The sequence below is a fragment of the Alosa sapidissima genome, chromosome 9 (genome assembly GCF_018492685.1).
Source record: "Alosa sapidissima isolate fAloSap1 chromosome 9, fAloSap1.pri, whole genome shotgun sequence".
In the NCBI taxonomy this organism is placed as follows: domain Eukaryota; kingdom Metazoa; phylum Chordata; class Actinopteri; order Clupeiformes; family Clupeidae; genus Alosa; species Alosa sapidissima.
The window spans coordinates 4,951,680-4,967,460 of record NC_055965.1 but is presented as its reverse complement, the minus strand read 5'-3'; the positions used below and the strand labels follow the sequence as shown (position 1 = coordinate 4,967,460).

Below are 15,781 nucleotides of genomic sequence, written 5' to 3'. Positions count from 1 at the left end.
ACGAACTGTGTTGTCGATATTATCTGTCGTTGGTTCACAGTAGGCTGTATAGCTGTAGTAGGTTAAGCTATTCTTTGGTAGCCTACTCAATGACGCTAAGATCCAGCTTTGATGGGAGTTGACGTAATGCTGGAACACGCGGGCACAAGGACCCTGCGGGCACAAGGACCCTGCAGAATGTGATAGGCTGGAGTCTGCCTTCTCTCCTTCCCATTTCATTTCTTTTCATTGAGCAAATCCACAAGAAGCTGCCTGCTAGTGCTCAGCCGCAACCACATATTTTATTCCAGGGAAGAGAACTTTCTGTGCAACAAAAATGGTGCGAAGTGTCCGGCAAAGAAAAGAGGTGAAAACCGAAGATGTATTTTTGGACTCCGAGACGTCTATGGATCAGCATGATTTTGAGATGTCTTGTCCTTTCAATGACGTCTTCAACTCCAGTGATTCCCCTATGGATCAGATTGGCACTTTTCTGAAAAATGTGCAAGTTTTATTAGAGGCTGCAAGTTACATTGAAAGTGCTGAAAGGAGAGATGGAAGTAAGTTCATTTGTTCACTTAAGAACGTTTTGCCTCCTTATGCTTTTCATAGAAAGAAGACTTTCATTGTCAACAGACTCAGACAACAAAGGACTTGAGTTCAACGAACTAGGCGCAATCAGCTAGTGATAAGTAGACCAAATGTGCACTGTCCCAATATGCGGCAAATTAAAGTATTTGCATCCATACATGTGATTTCATTTCAGACAGATAGTGTGACAGACACACGGTTTATGAGCTAGACTACACACAAACACTAAGCTATTATTTTCACTTCGAATCGCATCGCATTTCAACAATAGATGCTATTCATTTTAATAACATGATGTGACGAATACATCATTGCTGTCATTTCACATTTGCCTTAGCCGATCATTAATGTGCTGAACAGCTTGGATTATTTTTAATGGATGCGTTTTTAGGATGTTCAAGCTAAGACTAGTTCCAGCAATATGTAGGCTAACCTAATTGTGTTTATTTGGAAATTATTTCGCTGCACGATGTAGGCCTACTATAACGCCTGCAACAGGCCTGTAATATGAACTCGAATGAAGTTTTGGTTTCTTTGGAATATCATGTTTTTACAGTATGACCAGATATAAGGGTTAGCCTCACAATTGGACATGGTCCAAGAGTTATGTTAGTGCAACCTAAATAGCGAAGGAAGTAGGCTAAGTTAATAACTGAACGATCTCACACTTTGCTGACATTTGTAGGCTATAATTTTGAACTAGGCTACTAAATGGAACCTGGAATTCGATTCCCATGCCTGAACTGTAATCCAACTTGGATGAGGGGGGAAAATAGAGCTCTTTTAATCTGCGAAGTCATAGGCTGCAGCGCAATGCTAAAGCAGAATGTTCTACTAGTTATAGCATACTGCTACTGTGCAGTTATTGGATGAAATATGTTTCCTTAGAATTTTCTACATTTTTTTCGTTGTAAATCTAGTTCTTGACCTAAAAGTGTCTTCCGCGGTAAGAAGTCTGACTCACGTCAACCCACTTGTTTGGCCAACTCTGAGAACCAATTGTTTGCTTCCTGATATCTGGGAGGTGTAGCCACATGGTTTCCACATGGCGCAAATTCTCACGTTATGATTGGCTAAAAGCTACTTTGTTGCCAGTGCTTACCAGACTCTGTCACCAATCAAATGACTCCGTAGGAATGACGACATGTGTTGCTGGGCCTGGCTTGACGTGGGTAGTAGAGTAGGCTAGTTCCAGCGAAGACCATGGGGATTTCATTTCATGGGTGTTTATCTACTCGCACTTGTGATATGTCTTTGGTGTGTGTCTTTAATATATTTGCATATTGCTCGGAAAACACACGGTCATCGTCTTATAGATGTGACCGACATAATGTTTATGATAACCATGCCTCCGAATTCTTAAGGCAAAGTAGTCATGGTCTCCATGAACAAGTCTCATTGCATCTACGATTAAAAAACAATAGGGCCGTAGCTGGATGTTTCATCCTTCTTTTCTTGCATAATGTTCATTCGTTGAGATTTGTCCCAAGCCATGTGTATGTGTGTTCAAGTGAAATAAAAGTGCAAAATAGAGATTACTGTGATCGCGCGCACGCGTATGTGACATTGGAGATATTTATAATGTATGGACTTCATGTCCCATAATGCTTTGCGGAAGAGGTTCATCTCCTCTCAGCTGAGAAGCTAGGTAAACAAACTGGGGGAGGAGTGAAAATAGGCAGCAGGGACTTTGCAGGCTGTGGGCTTTCGGGGAATCTTTTATATCGTTTATATTCATTTTTTTTTTTTACAATTTGTAGTTGTCTGTTTCCTACACACTTTTAATACTTTGATACTCCGACCTCGACACTTTTTTGAACAGCTGAAATTCGCCTGACTTTGTTGCAACGGGGCTAACATTAGTTAGCTTGTTACCGTCGGCAACAAATAACGTAAACGTCAGTTGCCTACTTCGCAAGGTTTGATTTGAAGAACCAGCAAATACAAAAACGAACAAATTGTTCTCGTGTTTTAGCTTATATATAGCAATACTTGTTGAGAAACAATATAGTAGTCAACCTGTCGCCCGTTCAAAAATAATTCTGCCCCAGTCGCTAACAGTATCATACCAACACGTATCGTTAGCCTCAGCAGAATGACGGCAGTGCAGCTGATTAATATCCAGAGGTTATTGGAAGCTGCGGAATATCTAGAAAGAAGAGAACGAGGTATTATTTGATTTTGTTTATTGTCAGTAGTATATTCGTGTTTGTCAAGACGTTTGGATACTTGTTTGTCACTGTGTATTGAAATGGGAGAAAATTCTTTGCGGTGTGTTGCCCTGGCATATCCCAACGAAGAAGAAACATAATTCGACGGACAAGCCTAATCTATGAGGAGTTTTTTTTTTTTCTTTTCTTCTTATCATAAAATGTATCAGAAATAGGCTGTTAAACAACAGGCAGTATTGGTGTGACTTGCCTTCACTACTGTCTTAATTTACTACATCTTCTTTAAACAGAATGTGAACACGGATATGCCTCGACGTTTCCAGCTATTCAGAACACAAATTACCAGAGACAACGGAAGTTTCGAAACAAAAAGTACAACAACAACCACAACAGGTAAGTCAGGCTCATATTCGAGTGCTTTCCTTTATGTGAGAATAATATTTACACTTAAAGGTTAGGCCTATCATATGAAGAGTGAACTCTGCCAAAACACCATCATCTCGGATAGCCGACTGTCATCGATAATCGCCGAGCTAGGGACTCACTGCTGTTTTGGATCATTTATGTTGCCAGTCCACATCAGCCGGTATATTTAGCCTAGTCAATGGAAAAGTTGTAGAGTCGGAGTTTTGTTGGAGTTTTTCATTTCTTAATACGTTTATTTATTTGACCATACAAGTACATGTGTGAAAGCTGTTTGCTTTTCTTTTCGTTCGGGGGAGGGGTGGTCACCGCTTCGGTTGGCTTTCATCAGCTGATTGTCAAAGCGACTGCAGCATGGACGTTAGGGACCGGTGGAAATTACAATATCTAGATGTGCCGAACACTGTAGGATTTCACCTCTTTCTGAATCTGATATACGTACATACATTTATTTAATTGATATTGTAACCCGTCTACATAATGTTCACTTACTGTCACACACGGGGCAGGCCTATATATGGTGTGTTAGCGTGACGCAAACAGCAAGAGAATTTTTACCACAACCCTTGCGGAAAAAAGCTCTTATTAACGGCAAGTGTTTTCAGCCAGTAGACTAGCCTACGTGCATGTCATATTTTCCGGCTGATACGATATTTTGCACGTTTCCAAAAACAAGAAGGCAAAGCCCAAGTTAGCCTTTTCGATCACCTTTTGGAGCGTTGAGAGCCAAGATGTATGCGTTGAAGATCCACCATATGCACCCGCATTTTCACCTCATCTGGGAAAGCTTCTTGCCTTGTTTTAGCCAGGAAACATAGCCTACAGAACATGTTTTTATGCTCTACCCCCCCCCCCCCCCCCCCCCCACCCCTCAATCATTTCATCGCGTGATTCGAAATATGACCGTATGCTGTCATAAATTGATAACATAAAATAAAAAAGATAGCAAATGCTTGCACAAGCCGAATGATTGCAGTCCTCCTTGCTGTTTGTTAAACAACATTGCGGGCGTGCATTACGGCCTTGTCAGATTAACCCATTGGCATTGACCGGTCCTATTATCGCCACCGTGTGCCGTGCTTTGCTATTGGTGTCACCATACATTAGTCACTCCACCAAAGCCTTTTATCTTAATACTTGGCCGAAATAGGAGTAGGAAGAAAGTATTGACTTTAAATGAGCACATAACATAACCTTTGACCAGGTCCTGGGCGAATTCTGCCCTGCTGCATTGAGGTTGTTGTTCTCTGCAGCCCTATGTTCTCGCGCATGTGTTTGTGTGTGTGTGTGCGCGTGGATTGGATGTTACAGCCGCTGGTCCATACTCTTTACTATCTCTGCATTGCTGATTTACAATTGTCTTCAGCGGCTGATGCAGGGGGCTGTATGTTTATCTGCACCCATAAAAAACACATTATCTGGTCTTCTGTCGAGACTAAAGGCTGTAGTGGGTGCTTGACAGGAAACTCTGGGAAGCCTTTCATATCCGCGCCTATTTTATTATTATTTTTTCTTCCCCTTCCTCATCTGCGCTCAGGTAACTGGATAAGCCCATAGATTAATCAAGATATGTTTCACCGCAAAAGACCACCCAGCATTTCTCTCTCTCTCTCTCTCTCTCTCTCTCTCTCTCTCTCTCTCTCTCTCTCTTCTCTCTCTCTCTCTCTCTCTCTCTCTCTCTCTCGAGCATGAGTTAGGGTCTATTGTATAGGCTAGCATAAGGTTATGGGCGAGGATTCATCTTCGGTAAGGCGAGGGGGTGGGTATGATTTCATCCTGTTCGCATCAGCTGCCCCCCAGGTTGGCTCAGTCCCCTTGCGCATGCTCCGCCGTTGTATCTGGGAAGAGAATCCACCACGTGGCTGCGAGGATGTGCTGGGTTTTTTTATTTTTGATTGTTGTTGTTTATTTGTTTTTGTTTTTTTTTGTAAGGGCTTTGTGAAGGCCCAGCCACAGAGTGAGAGAGAGGGGGATGCATGCTGCGTTTTCCCCTGCTCTCCAGTCACGTGGTGCTTCTGCAACTGTGGAAACACATGAACACGCAGCCGCCACATCACTCTCACCCAACCCCCTTCTTCATCTCTCTCTCTCTCTCTCTCTCTCTCTCCTCCTCTCTCTCTCCTCTCTCTCCTCTCTCTCTCTCTCTCTCTCTCTCTCTCTCTCTCTCTCTCTCTGACTCCGACTCACTCCTCCCTTCTCTTCGCCAGCTCCTTGCATCCTCTCGTGCAGTAGAAAAACGACAGGCCATTAGGTCAGCCTCGGGATGGCTGTGGGCTGTGAAAAAGAAAGCAGGGGGGGGCAGGGGGAGGAAAAAATAGAAAGTGTTGCAATAATAATAGTTCCCCATAAAAGGGAAGTGCCCGCAAGACCTGCTGTATACTGGACAGGGCATGCGTAATCCCACGTACACACACACACACACACACACACACACACACACACACACACACGCTCACACACTCACACAGAGAGAGAGAGAGAGAGAGAAACACCGGCTCCCAGCCCCCTGCTGTGCTGGTTTGGGTACAGTAGAAACGGCTATTAAAACCCCCAGGAGCAGCGGCCCTCTCTGCAGTGGTGTAGCCACACGCCGAGGCTCTTAAGAGCCCATGTGCCCTCACTCCGCATTAGTACCACTGCACTGACTCCACCAGCCAGCCGCGCATGGCCCGGGCCAGCCCTCCAGAGCTCCGCTACGCTCCCTTTCCTCTTCGTTCTTTTATTTTTTTCTTTCTTTCTCTTTCTTCTCCCTCTGTTCAGCCTTTTCTTCTCTGATATCTTCTCTCTCACTTTCACTCTCTCTCTGGCCTGCCCTCCAATTTCTCTATTCACTTCAGTTCAGAGTTTCTGTTTCAGCACGACTGACTAGACACAGTGTACTAGACACAGTGTTGCCAAAGCGAAATAACAAATAAAACAGCACAATCATTTGGCATATAACAATGCTAAACAAAAGTTTAACTTTAGACATTTTTGGGGAATGATAAAACCCAGAAGTTTGTGTTTTGGAGGTTGGTATTTTTGAGGAATAATACAACCCAGAAGTTGGTGTTTTGGAGGTTGGTATTTTTGAGGAATAATACAACCCAGAAGTTTGTGTTTTGGAGGTTGGTATGTTTGTACAGTAAAGGAGCAGCATCCTCAGTCCTCAGGGCGCTCTCTGCTTCAGCGGCACGTGGGCAAGGGCAGCAGCAGCAGCAGCAGTATGCCCTGTGACAGGCGGGCGAGTGAGTGAGTGAGTGAGTGAGTGGGGGCAGGGCCAGTGCACATGCTCCTCTGCTCTCCTCTGCTCTGCTCCCTGGATAGACTTTAATTAACGAATGTCTCCTGCCGCTCCTAATGACAGCAGGCAGTGTGGTGCTGCACCGGGGGCCAGCCGGTGAGGGTCAACGTGTGGCTGGCTGGCGTACAAAAGATGCATGACGCCTCGTTTTCAAAGGGAGTGTCTGGTTGACAGGAGCAAGTACACTGAAAAAAAAATTGTGTGACACGCGTCCACACCCATAAACACACATACACATACAAAAAAAAAAATCCTCATACAGTATTGATAAGGACCTCTTTTACATACTAGTAGACCAGGAAGCAGGCAAGACAGATGGTGGCAATTTATGTTTTGCCAAAACAGACCTGAGCCCTGACGTGCTATCATTTGAATAATTAATGGAACTGGTGCAGCAGGAAATTGCTCAAATAAATTGGAAATGTGCAGACCTCAGTGCATGCCCTTTGCTCTGTGCTCTCATATTTATTCATTTGCTTTCTCTTCTTCCGCTGCAGGTCCACACACAACGAGCTAGAGAAGAACCGGTGAGTGTGCTTTATGTTCCTTCTTCTCAAAATGGCTGCCTGCCCTGTGTGACAGTGGCAGTGCCTGTGCCTGTCTTCCTGACCTCTGGGCCAGGAAGCATAGCAACCTAGTGTGAAGACACTTAACAGGAAGTAAAGGGACTTGTACAGTAAAGGGACATGATCGTGCACACACCCACCCACACACACACACACATTATAATTTAGCAAGGGGATGAGATTCCATGCTTTTTCAGCAAAAGCCAGGAAGCGCAAAGAGCAAAGAGCAAACATATGCACACACACACACACACACACACACACAGCCCCAGAGCAATATCTGCTGTGCAACAGGTCCTCCAAAACCGAAAGTAAGATGTGACCCAGTTGTGCTAATCTAAGGGCATTCCCTCCCCCCTCCCCTGTCCTGTCCCTGCGTCTCTACGTCTCTGACTCAACAGTCGGCTGGGTTATGCAGCAGTGCTGTTGCCAAGGTTTCGGGTTACAGCGGCCAGGGTACAAAGCAGAAACCAGAGCCGTGATCTGCGCTGTGCCCCCCTTTTAAAAAATACATAGCTGTACAAACAGTTTGTGTAACATTAACTTGGCTTAGTTAAGCACACACACACACACAGAGGCATGTATGCATTAGAAAAATGCCCCACCCCTCCCCTTAGGTTATATTGTGGTATTAGATTGTAGTGTTATGATGGGTTGCTCTCACTGTCAAAGTATATGGTAGGAGCAGGCTTCACTCAGTCTCTTATGTTACTTTTTAGAGTGCTTGGCCGAACTTAAAGGTTAACTCAGAAAGAAAAAAGGCCGCACTTTGCATATACGTGTTTTTCATTGCACAGACGCGTTTGGCTTGGTGCTTCCTTTGTTCGGAGCACACTGAGGAAGGCGCTAAACCGAAACCCGTCTGTGCACGTATATAACGTAACACGTATATATGCGGCCTTTTTTTCTATCTGAGTTGCTCTCACTGTCAAACATGCATTGAAGTTCATGATGTAGACAAACATTTGCCCCGGCCTGTAACTGTGGCAGGTCACATTTCCCACATAGCCTTCCAGAGACAAAATGCTGCCTAACAGACCAGTGTATTGTGTCCTCCTGATAGTGTCATTTTATGACCACTGTCCCACAATAAAGCCTGTGAGTCCAGAGAAATGAATAACGTCATGGTGTTGGTGACGGGTGACCGAGGCCTAGCTGATACTGCAAGGGAAGCTCACCCTCCCCTGACCACTGAATGCATCGTCTAACTAAGAAACGTCTCATGGCGTTGACGTCAACGCCCAAACAGGCAGGAATGCCGGTGCAGGGCATGCTCGCTGTTTTTTTTGTTTGTTTTTTTTATACTCACGGCAACAACACAACGCCCAAGGGCAGGGGGGTGTGCCTCGCGTGCGGTCGGCTCTACTGACGATCCCGGTTTCGGGAGAGAGTATTGAGTCAGTCTGGTTTCCACCCTGCAGCCAGTGTACCTGTGTGTATACACACACACACACACACAGAAGGCACCAGCCCTGGCCCTTTGTTGCCCTTTCTGTCTGAGGCTTAGTCTCTTAAACCATATGGCATACAGGCTGTGCAACTTGTTTTTAGTCGTGTGTGTGTGTGTGTGTGTGTGACACAGCACTGAGCAGTGCCCACCTTTTGTGCAACCTGCGTAGTGCACACTTCAATGGGAGGCTTCAAGGGCTCATCGGATGTAAATACTCAGGTATTAAAGGGGCATGTTACCGTCCTGACCAGCGAATCCCTTGCGTGTTAAATATAGACCGCAAGCACTTAGAAGCGCCTCGCCTTGCCTTCACACTCCTCCTCCTCCTCCTCCTCACTCACTCACTCGCTCGCCTCCTCTCTTTGAGTCATGGGTGCCCAGCCAGCTGGTGGTGGCTGATAGCACCCACATGGCATACGGGGCACAACGGGTGCTGGGCGCTAACGATAAGGGCCGCAGCGTGTGTGTGAGGCATCCCTCCTCAGCGGCTGGAGATGTGAAACTGACACATGGTGATTACAAAAAAAATAACTAGCAACAAAAAACACAAGAACAAAGTGACGGAAACATCCCATGAGTGTAACGATGGTGACCATGATGATTTTGGTGCCTCTGATCACCAGACATCATCCACATGCCATTTGTGCCCACCATATGGTAACACCGGGCTGCTCGCTGCTTCTGGACCAATCAGAGATGCATACAAAATGAACCACTCTTTCAGTCAATCTTTCAAAGAACAGTTGGTCCTGCTTTATGTAACAGTTGGTCCTACTTAATATTTACGCAATACAATGAGCCAGTGAATTTTTTTACCTATTGTGTATGTAATATGTTTTACTGTATATGTACATTTTATGCAGACACATTCCTGAGTAGATTCTTCCAGAGATGCAGACAGCAGATAAAAACCTTTGCTGCAAACACAGTACTATAATTACGTTAATTACTTCCACTCCTGCATGAGCCATTGCATGTGGAAAAACACCTCAAACACCACATTGAGCTGTGGAGAGCGTGTGTGTGGAGGGAGCGAAGGCGTAGCCTGTGCCACCAGTCTGTTCACTATCTGCGAAAAGGATCTGGAAGCCTGTGTTGCTGTGCGTGCAGTGCGGTGTGTTCAGAAGGCTGCCGCAGGCCGCGATAACCCCTCCAGCCCAGACCAGCAGGGGAGGAAGATGAAAGAGCTGGAAACCACATTCCACACACACACACACACACACACACACACCATAGGCACACACACACCATAAGCACACACACACAGAGACATCCATACAAATACACACCCATAGAGACACACTCATTGGATAGCCATACATTTGCACACACACACACACACACACACGCCCATAAGAACACACAGAAACACACACTGCTATTCAACCAGACAAGCCCGCAGCTTGTCGCTTGGTTTTCCTGTATGCTTCAAAACCAACTCTCTTTTTTTTTTTTTTCATTTTTTTTTTTTTTCCGTCTGCTCTGTTCTTTGTGGTGGTGTTTCTCAAGTCTCAGGAGGTTATTGAGAGCTCTTTCTTCTCCAAGTGGCGTCTCACTCCGGACCGTACCATATGTGTTGCGGACCGCTTTGCTCCGACGTACTTTAAGGCTCTAGTGCATTAAAGGTCTTCCCAGCCACTACTCCACACAAGCCTGCAGTGCTTTTGGAGACCAAAAAGTGTCTCCCTGTTTACATAGTCAAAGTGGCATTTGTCCTGCTCTCAGTGCATTGTGGGAAGTGAAAGTGAGTGCTTGTTTTTTTGTTTTTTTTTTATATATATATATATATATATATATATTATTTTGTGTGGCCACGTCATCTGCTGCACGCTGTTTTTGCAGATGGTCTTTTTTGCAAGTGCTACTTGTGGATCTTCCCACGCAGAGGATGCGTGCGTGCGTGCAGCAGCGGCAGCAGCAGCACCCACCTAACCGCTCCATCTGTAGGGTCACACGCCTCATGCGCCTGAGGTCCGTCTCACACGTGCACTGTGGTGATCAGTTTTGGCTACGCTGCACAAAAAAACAATCCCTCCTTATGGCTCATTTAGTTTGTTTGTGTGTTGTCAGAAGTCACAAGTATGAGGGTCCTTTATCTCAGTCGATCTCTCACGTTGTCGGTCCTGACCTATTTCTTTGTCGTGGCTGGTGTCTGCTTCCTGCTTTTGGTGCCTGCCTGCCTGCCTGGACAGCCAAATCAGCCAGTGTTTTTTTTTCTGGTTGCTCATAGGGTTTTTTTGGCGAGTGCTGTGTTTGATTGAAGGCTGTGGCCGCCTTCCTCGGTTCTCCAGGAAAAGCTCGCCAAGCCGGGATTGGCTGAAAATAGCCAGGCGTGTGCTGCTGCGTCCTCAGCCTCTCCGTGAGGAAAAGGCGTGGTGGTGCATCGGCGAGCGCCTCCTGGGGATTGGCCTGGGGGGCGGAGGGGTTTGCATGGCAACACGCCTGTCACTCATTGTTTTCCGTCTGATTATCGTGCCTTTGTGACCTTGTCGCTTTCTGCCTTCTGAGGTCTTAAGGACACACAAACAGAGACACACAAATAGTCTTCCTGTCTCACACACCTGTCACTCAAGTTAAGGACCCTCTGCCTCTCTGTCTTCATTTATTTTCTCTCTCTCTCTCTCTCTCTCACCTTGATAGCTTCACATGACACTCCTTAGTTCTCTTGTCTCATGATTATGTTTTACACACACATACACTTTCAAACTGAGGAGATGATTGTATGCGTGTGCCTCGTGCCTAGTGTATTCGTCTATCTTGTTTGTGTGTGTGTCTATGTAGGGGTATGGGCATGTGCGTGCATGAGCATATTAGGTAGTGTGTGTGTGTGTGTGTGTGTGTGTGCACTCAGAGGAAGTGGGGATTGGAGCGCTGCCCTGTCCCTGAGGGATACTCCGGAGCCACAGAGGGAGGAACTGGAAGCATTTGTTCCTGTGCTGTGTGATGCCGTGTAAGCTTTTCTTGGCCAGGATAAAGCAGCTTAGTAGAGTTGATCTTTGGTCCAGCAGAACAGAATGCTCTCAACACACGTGCTGGGGCACACTCACTGCGCACACACACACACACACACACACACACACACACACACACATGCTCAAACACACTAATAAGCTCACACCATACACCACACACACTAGCCAGCATTGACTTGAGGTATGCTGGAACAGGCTATGCACTTTTGCTTGCATGCCCACACCCACCCATACACTTGGGCAAGACTGTCATGGCTTTCTTTCCATTTTGCTTTTTTTATTTTTGAGGACACACCAACCACCTCCTTTTTGCTCAGAAAAGTGGAGGAAATGTCATTTGAGAATTGGAGGTCAGAGCTGTGCTGTTTTTCTTTTTCTCTCTCTCTCTCTCTCTCTCTCTCTCTCTCTCTCTCTCTCTCTCTCTCTCTCTCTCTCTCTCTCTCTCTCTCTCTCATGTTTCTACTGCCCTACATTCTCCCCGGGTGGATTTTCTGTGAAAGAACACCCTGCTTTTGAGACCTCGTTGGTGAAGGGGCGTGATGAGGTGAGGTGAGAAACGCCATCCACCGCCGTGTTCCTGAAGGAGGGCAGAGTTTTACCCCTGGGCCCCAGTCCCTTCTCAGCTACCCCCCCCCCCCCCCCCCCCTCCCCCCTAAGCTGGCCTTGCCCGCACCTCTTGGCCCCCTGCACGTCTGTCATGTCTGGCCAGTAGCATTGGGCACACTGGGTAAGCCCCATGACCCCTTCCTTCCTTCCTGTCACCTCGGAAATGAGTCAGACCAGTTTTGCCCGCTTATTTCCGCAGGCAACTCAGTTTCAATAATTGTGAGTTTTGCAAATTTAGATTGGTTGACACAGAAACAGTTGGGAGGATTTTCAAACCTCAGACAGCTCAGCTTGAGTTTTGTAAGTAGCCAAAGTGTCCTTTGGTGTCTCAGGCCTGTTCCTAATGCCAGGCATTACTGAGGTGCGCAGTAGCTGCTTCCCCGTTGTCGGGCCAAAGTGGGGCGAGTTGCGATGTATGGAGGCTAATCTTTTCCACATTATCACTTATGGTCCTTAGTCGTGCTTCTGCGGAGCTGAGTTTTTGGCCTCACCTTTACCCTCTGGTCAACCTGTGCTTAGTGGTAGAGGGTGGTGTCAAGGCAGAAAGCGGGATTAACTGAGTCAGGTAAGGGCGATTCAGCGCAGAAACAGGTCAGATAAATAGTCACTAACGTAATGCCAAATCCTGCATTACTACCAATTAACCCATAAAATGGCCAGCACACAATAACACGACACTGCTTAACATTTTGGCATAACCGCTAAGCCAATTGGATTTGCACCACTTTTTAGGTTTATAACCACAGAATGTGAATTTGAAGCAGACAGCTAACACTTCATCTGCATTAAATCATTTTTCAATACAAAACACGTTGGTGTATGGATGTTTAATTACCATGAAATTCAGAGTGGTTCATAATTAACACCATTTTTGAGTTGGCCAAGGTTCCTTTTGCAGCCAGTGTTTTGTGCTAAATATGAACAGTTAGCATGTTAGCCAAGGCTACCGTTGCTAAAGACAAATCTGGACTACACAGGACAACTGAGAGGAGCTATCAGCCTGATAAAAGGGAAGCAAATTTATTTTTCCAGGTAGCATGAAGCCAATGATCACCTGTAAGCTCGAATATCGCCTTATCTCCGTAGTGGGCTTGTGGCTAGTGTTGTGACTTCCACAGCTTAGTTGACTGGTAGACCATGAGATCTTCAAGGTCAGAGCACCAAACCCCCAGGAGACACGTCTTCTGTCAGACTGGGCTCCACCACTGGGATGTCAGCACCTTGTGGGTCTGCAGGATGGATTGAAATGTTTGGGTGGGGAATCGTTTGCTTTTTGACATTTGAAGGATATGCCAGTGATCGCACTGCCACCCCCCATACCACATCAAGGGATGAAAGGAGAGCTATATTTAGCTCCTCACGAGAGAGAAGTAGAGAGAACGAGAGAGAGGTGGGGGAGCAGATTAGAGGGGAGGGGGGGGGGGGGGGGGGGGGGGGGTGGTTGCCACCAGGATCAATCAACCAGTAGCTCTCCCTCCCAACCCAACATCCCCCACCTCCCTCACCAACCAATGAGATCTGGGATCCACAGAGCAGCTAGTCTTTGGTCTGGTGACCGTGGATCCCTGGTCAGTGTGCAGCTCTTATCCCTTTCCCGTGGATCTGGATGAGGGGGGAGGGGGGCCTTAGAGAAAAGGAGACCCTAGCGGGCCCACTTCCAGAGCAGCAGAGCAGTGCAGTGCAGTGGAGTTGGAGAGTGGGTGCTGCTGGGGGTGGCGGTGTGGCTGGTGCTGGTGGTGGTGGTGGTGGTGGTGGGGGGGGGGCGGGGGGGGGGGGCGGTATTATTGCAGGAATGCAATCTACATCCCAAATCTGGGCCACACGGCGTGTGTGTGATTGCTGGTGCTGCATTACAGCTCTCAAGCCCTATTTGATTCTGGGCCAGTTCATTTGGTGTGTGTGTGTGTGTGTGTGTGTCTTTATAGTCGATGAGTGGTCTCCAAAGCTAACATCTGTGTTCATGTGATCTCTCTCTCTCTCTCTCTCTCTCTCTCTCTCTCTCTCTCTCGCTCCATGTTTTAGGGCAGCCTTGTGGTATTAGTGTGTAATCCAAAGCCTTGATGACCCAGGGTCAGTGTAGATGAGAGCGATGGGGGGAGGCTGGACATGGAGAAGGGGCCAGAGGAGAGAGTGGATTGTTTTGGGTATGCAGTCATCTGTTGGGGGCTTTACAGATGTTAAGACCATACAGCGTAACCTGTGCTCTTGCTTAACACACACACACCACACACACACACACACACACACACACACACAGAGTCTAAGTGGGTTATCTGGTGTAGTTCTCATCAGGCGTGTGTGAGGGGGGTCTACAGGGGGGGAGGTGGTGATGGGTTTGGGGGGGGGGGGGGGGGGGGGGCACTGCTAAGTCGCTGCACATGTAGACTAATCCCCATGTTGTGCTGGTTAGGACTGGATCCTACACCTACACACACACACACACACACACACACACACACACACATAAAGAGAACTGCCATTCTCAGCTGTCACTCTTCCTTTGCTGTGTTCTACTCATCCCCCTCTTTCTGTCATCCTTCTCTGTCCCTCATTTTCTCCGGCCTTGTGTCCACTTACTGTCTCTGTTGTTTCTGACTTACTCTCGATCTCTCAAGAGCTTTGTGTAAACTCTCCCCTCCCCTCCGGCTCTCTATTCAGTTCAATTCAAAAAGCTTTATTGACATGACCATGGTATTTACAGTGTTGCCCAACGCCGCAGAGATCACACGGATTATAAAATGCACACAAACTAAGCACATAGTAAGAAAAACAGCTTTGTTTTGAAAGAATAGTATTTGAATGAGATGAATAGATGAAAAATCTCTCTCTCTCTCTCTCTCTCCCCCCTCCCTCCCTCCCTGATGTGTTCCCCTGCCATGGTTCAGTGCGGATGCCTAGTTGAGGCTTGGCGAGTGTTCACAGAGCAGGCGTGATAATGGGGCTAAATCAGCTCAGTAATTGCTTTCAGTTTCACTTTATTCTACCCTGCCCTGCCCCGGAGAGGGAGAGGGAGAGGGAGAGGGAGAGGGAGAGGGAGAGGGAGAGGGAGAGAGGGGGAGAGAGAGAGAGAGAGAGAGAGAGAGAGCGAGCGAGCATGTGAGAGTGAGGCCTGTTGGCTTGTTCATGTTTGTTTGTTTGTTTGATGTGTGTTTTGGTTCCCATTCTCGCTGCTTGTGCATTTCAGATCCCATGCTGTCATGTCCAAATATCAGAGGGAGCCTGGACTTGGCTTCCCAGAGCTTAAGCCTGTCTGCGTTAGCCCACCCACGCTAGCCACTCCTGTCCCTCTTCTCCCTACCTCTCTGGGAGCCAGCTCCCTGTCCCCCCACCCCCCACCCTAGGGTAGACCTGTCTAGGGTAGACCTGTCCAGGGTAGACCTGTCCAGGATGGTCCTCTTTGGGAAGCCCATGTGTCGTGCCCACCGGGTCCCCTGTGAGCGGGTCGGGCCGGCTGTGGAGAGACACGCAAACAGATGGGTCCATTCTCCTTCCCGTGCTTTGACTCTGTTAGCTATACTGAGCCAACAATTGGCTGTCAGTTGTCTGACCCAACTGAAAGGCGTCCATTGTCGTCCCCCCACACAGGACATATCCATAGAACAGAATGCCGAGGGAGGTTTAGTGATGGCTCTTGCTCTTGCTCTTGCTCTTACTCTCGCGCTCTCTCTCTCTCTCTCTCTCTCTCTCTCTCTCTCTCTCTCTCTCTCTCTCTCTCTCTCTCTCTCTCTCTCTCTCTCTCT

General features: G+C 47.2%; 1 protein-coding gene across 2 annotated transcripts in view; it reads left to right on the top strand.

Annotated features, from left to right (window-relative positions):
• Positions 1–214: 214 nt before the first annotated feature.
• Positions 215–15,781, top strand: part of mxi1 (max interactor 1, dimerization protein) — a 30,088-nt gene continuing 14,521 nt past the window's right edge. Inside the window, exons 1-3 of one of the 2 annotated variants that reach the window (XM_042103455.1) lie at positions 215–539; positions 3,032–3,134; positions 6,945–6,974. In XM_042103455.1, coding sequence (XP_041959389.1) covers positions 317–539; positions 3,032–3,134; positions 6,945–6,974 — 356 coding nt within the window. In that variant the 5' untranslated portion in view covers positions 215–316. Of the gene's footprint in view, positions 540–2,210; positions 2,739–3,031; positions 3,135–6,944; positions 6,975–15,781 lie in introns of those variants that run through there. The other variant, XM_042103456.1, reaches the window with a different exon arrangement.